The 13,062-nt window shown below is 39.8% G+C and overlaps 1 protein-coding gene across 1 annotated transcript in view; it reads right to left on the reverse strand.

Annotated features, from left to right (window-relative positions):
• MGAT4B (alpha-1,3-mannosyl-glycoprotein 4-beta-N-acetylglucosaminyltransferase B) overlaps positions 1-13,062 on the reverse strand; it is a 102,512-nt gene that overhangs the window by 46,515 nt on the left and 42,935 nt on the right. Inside the window, exons 2-3 of the mRNA XM_015825958.1 lie at positions 2,623-2,802; positions 355-495 (exon numbers count right to left, since the gene is read on the reverse strand). Of these exons, the coding sequence (XP_015681444.1) occupies positions 355-495; positions 2,623-2,802 (321 nt within the window). The remainder of the gene's footprint in view (positions 1-354; positions 496-2,622; positions 2,803-13,062) is intronic.

The raw sequence follows: 13,062 nt of genomic DNA on the forward strand, positions 1-13,062 counted from the left end.
AAAACTCACTTAACAAATGTCTCACTTAGCAACAGAAATTTTGGACACAATTGTGGTCATAAGTCGAGGACTACCTGTATTGTAATTTTAAGGAGCATTTTGCCTCTGCTAAGAAAAGGAGGTAGATAGACAAATGTAGCAATATGGAAGAGTGCACACTCAACTGCTATCTCTGAGGCAAAACTCTTTATGCGTTGTGACTAAACTGCTCTTCATCCCCGTGGGGGACGTGACCCAGTTTGAGAGCTCCCACCTTAAGCCATAAACAAACATACTTCGGCACAGTGTGTTGTGGGACTCCAGCTAGGATTAGGAAAGAATAACCACTGGACTGAAGAGTTGGCATTCACTTACCTCCAGTGCGCCCTTGTCCCAGGTGAATTGCTGGCTGCAGGCTGTTCTCCTTTGACAACAAATGTGGCAAATGATGGAAGATGGTTGGGAGGTGCAGCACATTCTTGTTAGTGATATTCCACAGTTTTAGTTTTGTTTCATCTGGAGGAAAACAGGGGAACCCCTGGATGATATATTCAACCCATTTTGCTGGACATACCGGTAATTCATTTCATACATTGTCTAGTGGATTGCGATAACCATTTAGTGAAATAGTACAATCTTTTTCATTTGTATCCTCTAATTTCATTAAGTTTAACATGAAGTACCTCCTAAACAGCCATGCTTCACTCTTCCTCAGGCTGTTTTGAGAGAAGGGAAACAGAAATTTATCAAATCAATAAAGGAAAATATTTGTAGCTCAGGGTTGAAATGGGGGGGGGGTGTCCTTGATGCTCTCTGAGCTTGGTTGTTTTCTTGCAGACGTTTCATTGCCCAAACTAGGTAATAGCATCAGTTTATCAAATCTCAGAACCCTAATTTTCTTTAATATTTAGAGCTATACATCTGTTTAGATTAGTTCACCCAAAAAAATGCTTCAGGCCTCACTGATAGCACACTTTGGACACTGAATCTAAAACATTACATATCCCCAAAGTTATGTTCTAAATTTGGGACGCTTGTATCCAAATGTATGCATGAAAATAAGTTCTTAATTGGAAAAGAATCCAGTGTATGTATGGATCTAAAATCCAAATGTAAGTGACACCGCTATTTTATGTTTTAGAAACAAGCACCTTACATTTCAATTCAAATGAGAAAAATGTTCTATTATACACCTTTTGAGTGCAATTATATATCTTTATAAGCCTTCATTTTAAATATTTTGACACAGCCTTTTCAAGCAGCAGAGGCTATACTCTCCCTATAGCCTCTCTTCTATGCCAATGTAACAGCTTTGCTTTGGGAGCGGCCCTGGTCGCCAGCTTGTTTCTGGATGCAGTTCAAGGAGCTGGTTGCTTCCTATAAAGCCCTACATGGCACAGAGCCCAGTTAATTGAGGGACTGCCTGTCTCCCACAATATCTGCCTGGCTGGTTCACACAATCCAGATCCCGTTTACTAAAGAGTGCCATTATCAGGACCATGGAAGTCTGCCCTCTTTGTAGCAGCACCTGGACTCTGGAATGAGATTCCCCCGAGATTTGAATAACCTTCACCCTACTGGTATTTCAAAGGCCAGAAGATGTAGCTCTTTTCCCAGGCCTTTAGCAAGGACAACTGGTGCCTCTTTCTTTCTTTCTTTCTTTCTTTCTTTCTTTCTTTCTTTCTTTCTTTCTTTCTTTCTTTCTTTCTTTCTTTCTTTCCCTTGTTCCAATGTCCCATCTAGATTTGTTTCTTCGGTCTTGTTCCTTTGTTTTGTATTTTTGTGTATTTTTTCTTTTTTTTAATGTTTTTTTAATGATCTGTAAATCCGCCCAAGAGTTGCTGGGTGGGAGTCAGGAGGGATATAAATTTAATATTATTATTATTATACACATAGCAATTTATTATTAAAGCACATAATGGCAAGACTTTTCTGTGCAAAAGGGGGATTGTTTACAAGTTCTCAATAGAGACCAGCTGGCTAAAGCTATTGAGAAAAAGGATATACAAAACCAGGAAAGCATCAGCGGAAATAGAAATCAGGCAGCAGTGTGGAGCTTCACACAAACCTAACGCTATGACAGCAGAGGTATGAATAATTTTGTTGCAAAAAACTACGGACATTGAGATGGGATCTTAAATGGGATAGCTGCCCTCTACAATAGGGGTTCCCAACAAGGGGTTCTCGTGCGAGACGATATTCCAGGGGATGCGAAAACTTGGGTTTTCAAAATTATAGTGTATGTGCATAATTCCTTGCCGTTATTTCAAACTTTTGTAAGGGGTGCGAGAATATATCAGAAGCGTTCTAGGGGCGCGGGGTATAGAAAAGGTTGGGAACCGCTGCTCTACAGCATCAGTTTGAATGTTCATAATGACTCTATATGTTTTCAGTGGACTAAGAATATTTTAAATAATTTTCACATCATTTCATGCATGGCGAGTATCATGATTCAATGCATTTTCATAAACTTTAAGCCCTCATCCATTACATTCAGTGACCTACAAAACATCCGCACAGCAAATGCTCTTTGCTGGCCAGCCACTCCTGGTGCTTCCAGGCTTGATGGATTCCAATTGCCAGACCTTCCAGCCTTTGGCATCAGGCTGAGGCAGACCTCATCTTTTTAAAAGCCGGATTTACCAGATAAACTGCTCCACGTCCGATTTATGTCCCGCAGGGCTTGCTTTTCAGAGATGGCTCTCTTTATTTCATCTAGGACTACATTCAGCTCCTTTGACCGCTTGAGGCTTTCCTGCTCTGCAGCATGCAAACGGTCTCTCAGTGCTAGGAACTCTCGCTGATAGATATCCACAACATCACCTGAAACAAGATGAGGAAAAAGTAGGACTGTTGCAAGGGGAAAGATGATTATTTTGGGAAGTTATGTTAACCAATGTAGAGTTTTGCTAGTTTTTCATATTCTTTCCAAGGGGAAAGGATGGAGCAGGAAGGAGCAAAACATCTTTTTTCTTCTGCTAATTTTGAACGAATAAATATATATATATTGGCCCAGACAGAGACATATTAATTAGAGCAATGTGTTTCCAAATCAATTCTAACTAATATATTAGATTCTAAAAAAAATCTAATATACGTTCTTATATTCATGGTTTATGTTTCTATTTAGGCAGAAGTTCAGATATTACAAATCATTTTAGAAATAGCCCACAACAAAGTTATATTGTAGTTAAATGGTTACATATAAACCAGATTCCTTTGAAAGTCACCTTGACCAGCAAGCTTGCTACACAATATATATAATTGCTCTGTCAAAGTACTTATGGAAAAAGAGAGAGAAGCACAATTAGATATTGCAGTCACTTTATTCGTTTTTTAAGTATTAATAGTGCACAGGGCAATTTATTGGTTCATGCACAACTGTAACAGGCTGAATATAAGAAGGAGGAGAATAGGGAGTAGAAGAATACAGTTACAACTGATTTTGGATTATCTCTGAGCATCCCAAATAAGGAAATAAATATTCTCACATAAATACAGCAATATCTAAGCACAAATTACAACAACAACAACAATAATAATAATATATCCTGTTTATATGAGCATATATTCACATATGGACAAGTCCATGGAAGTTCACACTGTATAAGAGACAAGATTGTACCCAGTCTAGCAAATCCTGGCATTTTTAATTTGTAAAAAGAAGTATTTCAGAAAATACTAAGTGGTAACTAATTCAATATTCCTAATTTCTCTTGGATTAAGTTCAAGAACAGTGGGGATATTTTTACGTTCTTTTTTAATCAAAAGGAAATGGTGTTTAAAATAAGACAGATAAAGGAGAAACCCCATACAGTACTGCAAATATTCTTTTGGCTTTCGTATGACAGGAAATTCATTCTGTAAAACTCCATATGTTTTGGGGAGTCAATACAGACGTATACTTGAAATAAGGATTAACTTTTCAAAACTGTTCTAAAGTTAAACTAGTTCTCCAATATTCAAAAGAGGATTTCTTTGTGGTAAATTATATTGTAATTGTTATTCCTATAGCACAAGTGTGTTTGAAAGTAGCTGTTGGAGAATCACAAAAATAGCCTCTCTGCAAAAAAAACAATCTAAACAATTTGTTGTTTATTTCCTAAAGTTATGATACTCTGTGTACAACTTGTGCGTCCAGGATTTTAGCAATGAGAAGTTTAAGAAGAAGAAAAAAGCAAGCAAGGGGCTAAAATAAAATATTAGGCAAAGCATTTTAATATTAAAAAAATGTACAAGGCTAAAAAACAAGAATCCATCATTCTACTACCAGTGCTCTATGGTGGGTTAGTTGTGGCTTAACAAACTAGAGGTGTGTTTTCCAGCTATGCATGGAGTGACAGCTGCTTCACAAGCAGGCCAGCATAAATAATTAAAGAAAGATCTAGGACAGTGGTGGCGAACCTATGGCACGTGTGCCAGAGGTGGCACTCAGAGCCCTCTCTGTGGGCACGCGTGCTATTGCCCCAGCAGAGTTCGCCAGAGTAGCGAGCACATGGCGTTTGGAAGTGACAGGGCAGGAAGAGAGCGAGCAAGCGGTGTTGGCCGCCTGGGGATGCCCCAGAGATGACGAGGGACTGGCCCTGGCCACGCTCACCCAGTCTGCCATGACCACTGCAGCCATGCCCACCCAGTGGGCCACACACCCTGCCTCCCCTGAGGGCACCACAATGCTGATGCAGCCCTGGCACTTTGCGATAAATAAGTGGGTTTTGGGTTGCAGTTTGGGCACTCGGTCTCTAAAAGGTTCGCCATCACTGATCTAGGACCTCAGATTGCCCCCTTAGCCAGATGACTCACAAAGTAGGTCTTGGAAAAAGAAAATCAATGAATGGAGAGAGTATCTAATTATTATTGTAGGCTGTTAAGGATTCGCCTAACTGTGCTAAATAAAACCATACTATTGATTTAGCTAGAGGAACATGATGAGCAAAATCAAATTCACATGATTTTTCAGCAGATGATAGCAGATCAGCAGCAATTCCTCTCAGACTTGATTTTATGTTTTACAGTCTTCTTTTTTATCTCAGTTCCTTCTTCCCTGTCTTAAATTTAGCCATGAGTGAAAACCAGAAGATGGCTCTGCCCAGGCACTGCTGGCATAGAAACAGGAAGTGTACCTCATTCAAAGCATTTATGACCAAGGTAATTCTATGTAACGGAGCACAATTAGATACTTGGTAGCTTCAGCAAAGCTAAAGCTAAGGTTCATAGTTGACAAAAAATGTTAGTAACACATTTTAGCCCACTCCATCCAAAGGACTAGTTAAAGAATTATTATTTTGCAAAATTCACCCATAATCAGAATGGTAAAGAAGTTTATTACAGGTGAAAACGTTTCTAACATTGACTATCACATTTTCAAGCCATTCATTCATTCATTTATTTAAAAGTTTTGTATGGCCATCTATCTTAGAACACAACTGTGGGCAGCTCACAGTGAAACCTAAATATTAAAAAAACATAAAAAACAGAACAAAAATACTTTGCCTCAGCCATCTTCTTGGGATACTGGAACAAACTATCTGCAGATGTCCACCTCACTCTACCTCATTGTCCATTTGTACTGGACTCTGCTCTTTATGGTCTTCCAAAAGGCTAAAAAGTGGGGACCTGCCAGACTGCTGCATGAAGAGCATTCACAGTGCTTCACGCATTGTATAACTATGACTTGATATGTGTGGCTAACCATGGCTTATTTGTGGCTTGGATTTTTTTGAGGGGGATGGTCCTCTATCCACATAATGCCAAACAACATTTTAGAATTGTCTATGATTGATGTGAAAAGCCTGATCCTTTCTGCTGCTAATAAAAATAAATCTCGGAGCCCATTGCCCAATCCCTGAGCAATTGAAACTCCCTTTGAAATATCATGCTTGCTGACAGTTCTTCTGAATTTCTCAGAGAAATACAGAATGTAATTCAATTTAAATAAAGGTTTCCAGTGATTGTAAAGAAATTTATTTCAAAGTAAAGTCCAAAGACTTCTCCCATTTGTATTTTTAAGGAATAGTTGTTTTTAAGGTATATATAGCTGTTGTAGGCATCTACTTCAGCTTTAGATTATGGAAATTAAGGCCAAATAGCTGAAAAGATTAAACTCTATTAAATCACTTGATATTTCTTCTTCATATTAATAAATCAACCAACATTCATATGTTACTTATACAGTATGAGCAATGATGGGAATGAAGGGGAATCATCCTTGCTACATTAGATTTCTCAGTGGCTTCCTGTTGATCCTGCTGAATTATCTAAATCCACTGAGTATGGAGACATAGTTTTACAGTGGTTCTGCTCTTTCCCAAATGGGAGGTTGCAATCAGTTGTTATGGGGTGTGAGGAAAAGTCATATCCTATCTTGTTTGGCTTGGATGCAAGTTTGTTCCTTCTTATCCAGATCCTGGCAGCTTAAAACACTGAGTGAGAACTTACATTTCCTGATCAACCAAAGGCAGACCTGCATTGTTGAGCATCATCTGCATATCAGTGATACCTGAGACCAGTTTAGGCAGATGACTTTTCCCAACAATTTCATTTTTTTTCTTTTTAATGTTAAATAGTATAAGGGAAGGGACTGAGCCCTGATGCATTCCAAATAGCGTTCAAGGATATTACCCATACTTAGTCCAAGCAATATAGAATGGGTACTGAATGGATATTCCTTTGAAGCTTATGGATTCTGGAATTATATTATATTTGACTCTCAATGAGGTGATGCTCCCCTGAAGAGCAGATGGAGGCTGTGTGCAAGATGCCTTTTCCCCCACTTTGGAACTAGTGTATCAAGTATGGCCTTACCTAAAATAAGGGGGTAATGAATATGGTTCCTCAAATACCCTTGTCCTCTCCTATATGCATTCTGCGATTTCTTTTACATGGGGCTGGTCTTCAAGACCATCAGCAAAGTGTAGCAACCTACATGCTTATTGGACAATCTTACTACTGCCATGTAATGCCAATGCAGTGGGAGCTGCAATGGCCATTGACATGCTTCGAAGTGCAATATATAACACTAGTTATCACCGTTAAAGCTTACTTATATGGGTCAAGGCTTGGATATCCTGGAGTGCCCATCTCATATAAACTCTGCCCAGGGCCACAGAGAATGCCTAATGAAAGCCCCCACCTAACAAGTACTGTGACAAGAGGGGTTGAAGGCAGGCCTTCTTCATTGGGATTCCCCTTCCCCAAATGGCTTTCCTCTCAGGCAAGGGAGGTTACCATGCCTTACAGAGACTTGAAACATCTCTTTGTTCTAGAAATGTTTTGCAACTGTAATATTTTTAAACTAATTATTTTTGTACACTGCTTAGAATCTCCTAGCCTGAAGTATTTTGGAAATTCATAAATAAAACGTTGAGAAAACCAGTTCTTCATGAGTGCAAAAGAAAGTGGCTCTTCATAATATTAATTAGCTCAAATTAGCGAAGTTGCCAACTTTACTCACAAGTTCAATTTTCCAATCTTAAAAATTGATACTGCTTTTATTAGAGCAATACATTAGTATTTATTTGATGAAATTTGTATTTTTATAAAAAGAGGGTCTGTGAAATAAAGTCAAGAATGCTATTTTTTCCACTTCCAAATCTCTTATACAAACCCCTGAAACAGCACAGTAGCACAAATCAAGATTACTTAGCAACATAAAAAAGTCTCAAACCCTTCAGAAGATCTCTATAGGACATAGAGAATGGAAAGGTCACTGATTATCAGTCATTTATTGTCTGCCTGTTTCAATATAGTGTTGTATTTTTCATTAAATTGCAAAGATGAGGCACCTACCAAAAGATTTCCTTTCATTAACTATAGTACAGGGGTCCCCAACCTGTGGGCCACGGCCCAGTACCGGTTCATGGCCTGTTGGCCACTGGTCCATGGCCTATTGGCCACTAGGCTGCAGGAATGGCTGGCGAGTGCACGCACGTGTGCGTGCACTACCCCCACTCACACTAGGACCACCACAAGGGGGCTAGTTGCTGTGTGGGTGCTAGCAGCCCCATTTGCGCATGTGCCTGGATGCTAAGGGCCCTATTTGTGCATGCACGTAGGCACCAGCGTCCCCGTATGCACGTGGATACTAGTGCTGGCGCCAGTTTTGTGTGGGTGCTAGCAGCCTGTTTGCACATGTACCCAAGTGCTAGCACCACTACCAGCGCCACCACGGGTGAGTGTGGTTCCGTTTGCAATAAAGAGCGAAAAAAGAAAAATAGGTAAAAAAGCAGCTTCTGATCTTCACAGCATTAATTATAGGTAGTACTGTAATTATAAGAAGATAGCATAAACCCTGTCTTTTTTTCTCTGTTATGGTTCCATGCCACATGACAAACAACTGAGATGAAAAATGTCTCTTGCTTACTGTAATGCTGGACTTATATTCCTGAAATTGTTTTGAACATTCATTTATGTAAGCCAGCATTTTCAAAATTGTTTTGAACATTCATTTATAGAAGCCAGCATTTTCAAAATCTCAGACAGATCTTTGGCTGAAGTACTTTTTGCAGAGTACACAGTTTACCCTTGACCTAATTGCCTTCTTTTCCAAACTGGCATATTCAGCAATTCCCACCTATTTTTACTAAGGTCTACTACTCCAGGGGTAGGCAACCTCGGCTCTTTCATGGACTTCAACTCCCAGAATTCCTGAGTCAACTATGCTGATTCAGGAATTCTGGGAGTTGAAGTCCGTGAGTCATAAAAGAGCCAAGGTTGCCTACCCTTGGTCTACTCTATAAGGTGTTTGGTTGAAACCTGAATTATCCTTCTGATCACTGGACAATGATTAACTTCCTCCTCTGGTGGGAAGGCAGGGCTAAGGAGAAATTGCTACTATCCTGGGAGCGATAGGAATTGACTTGAACTATGTTGATGTTTGGTTATAAGCAAAAAATCACCACAATGCTCAAAACATAGAAAAAGTATTTTACTTCTTTTATAGACAATTTCCTCCTCCTCCTTTTTTGGGGGAGGAGATCTATTGGTAAGCAGAAGGAATATTATGATAAATCCAATTACCATTCTAGGTTGCTGAAGTAAGTTGATACTACAGAGGTATGTCACAATTGTATTTCTCTAGCAATGAGGCCTGAGGAATTTATTAGATCACATTTTGCAACTAATGCTCATCTGTAATAGTGTAGGTGAGAATGACCTTGGGAGACAGGAGGAAGATCTGGAGCCTAGGCAATAGTCTGATAAGAGGCAGCTCAGTCCTAAGGTGAGGGGGAGGGAGCATGGGGGCATTTCAGAAGGGATCCTCCCTAACTTTCTGGAGAATAAAAGAAGATGAGAGGAGAAATAACTTTCAGTTTTGCAAAACTCTTTAATGCAGACATGTCAAACACAAGGCCCGGGGGCCGGATGCGGCCTGCGAAGTGGTTTCATGTGGCCCAAGAAGCCATCCTGGAAACAGTGAGGGAACGGCCCCCACTGTCTTGGCCCTGGCCCAGGCCAGCCGGGAGCCAATGTACAATTTTGTGGTGGCCATCTATGCTGAAACGCATTCAGTCTTAGCTCCACAAGGCCGTCTAACAACTTCGAGGAACCAGCCCTGCTGTGTCGGCCCTGCCCCCTGGGTGCATGCTGGGGAGGTGTCACCCTTTGTGAGGAATGAAGAAATGGACCATGCCTTGGCACTTGCCTCGGTCCCACCCCCTTCTGCCAGAGACCCTCAGATCTGTCCCACTCCTGCCCAGGCCCTCACAGGCATCCTTGACGCGAACGATGTAGAGCTGGCCATGCCCACCCAGTAGGCCACACCCACTCCATCCACGCCCACCCAGTAGGCTGCACCCACCCTGGCCGCACCCATCCGGCCCCCCAAGGGCAGCCGCAATGCTGATGCAGCCCTCAATGAAACTGAGTTTGACACCTCTGCTTTAATGTAACCTTACAATAAATAGCATTAGAGGTCATCTTTGAGTTACAACAGCAGTTGGTACTGGGATTGCCAACACTATGCCATGCGGTTGTAAAATATGTGACTGCATCGCTTAGCTACATGTAATCCAAGACACATGGGTCATTAAGCTGAAGGAGCCCCAGATAAGGAGTGCAGGAGAGTGGGGGCTGCCACAGAGGGTGAGGGGAGGCCTTGAGAGGCCTGGTGCAGGCTGCATACAAGTTGGGGCAGAGGGTTTCTGCAGTGTGGTGCAACTGGCATGAATCAGGAAGACTAGGGAAGGAGGGTGCGGGGTGCATGCAAGCACAGGGATGTCGCCACTAGACAAATATTCTCTTTTCTAACAGCTAATGATGGAGTATTAGCCAGCCCTCTTGGGCAATAAGATACAAAAAAACCGATAGAGGGGTTTTCTGGATGTGCTTGAGATATATTTTACATGTGCTATACATGTGTGACTTTTGTAAGACATGTTCCTAAGCATAAAATAGAATTGGATAGAAGTTAGGCAGTATAGTTTTTTGCAACAAAGAAATATGAGCTCACCTTAGGTCAGGGGTAGGCAACCTTGGCTCTTTTATGACTCGTGGACTTCAACTCCCAGAATTCCTGAGCCAGTTATGCTGGCTCAGGAATTCTGGGAGTTGAAGTCCACGAGTCATAAAAGAGCCAAGGTTGCCTACCCCTGCCTTAGGTCATTACTAAGTGATAATGCCTCTGGCTCCTGTATTCTCCTGGTTAATGTTATAGTCACCAGGAACACTGTTTTCATCATTAGTACTTTAAGTGGGATCTCCTTGATCACTTTCATAGTGAAGCGAGAGTCCATTAGGAAGGTAATAATGTATATAACAGAGGGAAATAAAAGTGAGTGTGCAGGGATATAAGAAGCAGAATTCCTAGGGAACATAATTTAACTAACAGAAAGCTACTCATAGTCATTTCAGAAACTGTATTTGTGAAAAATGCTAAGCTAGAATGGGATGGAATTTTTTTTTTATTTAGCCCGGGCAGAACTGCAGTCAATGTTTAGCATACCGTACGAACCAGACCATCAATTTAACCCATAATATGTTTTATTTATTTTCTTCATATTATATTACATGAACGCCAGGTATGGCATTTCGTTAAGCCACTTTAGCCATTATGAATCCAGAATGAAACTGGGGCTAAATTTGGTGATATAGTTTGAAGAAATGTGTTATTGAGCAGAATATAGTACTGTTCTCTAGCACTGTAATATACAACTAGGGGAAAAATGAAAAAATACAAAAATGTCTACAACACAAAAAAGAAGAGAAATTTTTAAAAGTTAAGTACAATAGTAAAAAAGGAGTTTTTTTTCAATCACAGAATAAACTACTTCAAGAAAGAGTCCATACATACAAAGAGATCTGGAGTACATCAAGCAAAGTATTTTGCAAGTTAGTGAATGAACTGTACTGACTTGAAAACCTACGCATCTGACACTGTTCCAGGTTTTGCAGCTTGGCACATTTGCTACTTAGCTTTTAGTGCCTTGAATTTCAAAGCAAACATTGACCAAAATACCTCCAGCCACCTGGCTAATATATTACTGAACTGTTTACACAAAAAGATTTGGCAGATTTTGGACCCTTGAAGGGATAGTCCTTCAGTAGGATCAAGAACTTTGTCCAAGGCAACAGAACAGTGCCCTTGATCTAAATTCTTCATACTTAATTACTGATCTTTCTTCACTTCATCTAAACTTTATTTGAGAAAAAACTTCTGGGAACAAAAAGCTCAGCGGGGCAACAGTCCACTTGAAAACACTGCAATTGCAATCTCCTGGCCTGTTTCAGAAATATTAACCTCAATCTAATAAAACTTTCTAAAATAGATCCTCTAGACCTTTAAGGAAATTTAAAACACATGCCTGGGAGAATTCAGTAACAAAAACCAGCAAAAACAATAATGTAAAAGAAGAGCTCGTTATACTTTTCAATCTTGTTGCATACGGTTTAATGTATACTTTTAACAAATTATAATCTGGTACAGTGATATAACAGGGTTAAAAAATCAGGAGCTGGACACAGAAATTGACCTTTGTCTACCACTTCCCCTTCCAGCTTTTCCTCTGTAACTGCAAAATATCACTATCTATCGCCTCCCAATTAAGGATACCTTCCTCTCAGACAGATTAAAAGAAAAGTTTGAATAATATGCAAATGACAGTAACCTTGTATTTAAATAGTGTTATAAAAGCTGTTTTGCATACTGTGCTAACTAAATTCATCTTATAAAGCACTGTTTTCACCTCCACATCACACATATTGGGAGAAGGGCTGAGAACGGCAGAAAGTAGCTTGTCTCAAAACAACCAGTAGACTCATGACTAAGGCAATGACGAAGTGGGGAAACTCATGCTTTTGCTGGAATCAGCTGATACAGCTCTAGGCAGGCTTGTTTCTGAGAATGTTTCAGGAACATCTGAGGGTTTGTCTCTTGAAAATGTTAAAGTAGAACTTAAAAAGACAATTCCTTTTATGACATTTTAAACAATGAAGTTGCAATTTCATGGCATTCACAATTCAAGTAGGACTTAACAAGAGTCAAAAGTTCATGGATTCATCCAACAATACTCAGTAAGAATCCAGGTTGCTTGTTCAAGACTAGAAACAGATCTTACACAAAGAACTTCTTAAAAACCCTTTGTTCAGCTACATAATCATACCCTGTTTTATGCTTCAGCATTAAATTTAGACCAGGTAATAACAAACGAAAAAACACAATGTATTTTTTGTGTCTCAAAGGTAACCACCTCAAATAAACCCATTTTGGAAGTTATCAAAAAATATTATTGCATGATTATTTTGAGCTAGAAAGCAAACTGTAGCTAGCTGTTCAAAGACAGTTTCGCTTGCATTTTCATAAAGCTGAAAGGAATCCTACAAAGCTAAAGCTTGAATTCTGAGATTAGCTTTCAGTGGAATTGTCAATTTTCTTGAAACTCAAGGAATTACTTTACAGTAATAAATTAGATATGTAAGTCACCACTATTCTTTTCCCAGCTTCTTATGAAAATATTGTCAAGCTGTTCTCGGTAGTTTTAGCTATTTTTTCAGTGCTATTGTATAAGAGCAGGAAGACAATTCTGTAAAGAAGCCATGTATAATATAATTTTAATAGATTGGCGTACATTGTACTAAGCAATATACCAT

The sequence above is a fragment of the Protobothrops mucrosquamatus genome, unplaced genomic scaffold (genome assembly GCF_001527695.2).
Source record: "Protobothrops mucrosquamatus isolate PMUCROS unplaced genomic scaffold, P.Mucros_1.0 scaffold_203, whole genome shotgun sequence".
In the NCBI taxonomy this organism is placed as follows: domain Eukaryota; kingdom Metazoa; phylum Chordata; class Lepidosauria; order Squamata; family Viperidae; genus Protobothrops; species Protobothrops mucrosquamatus.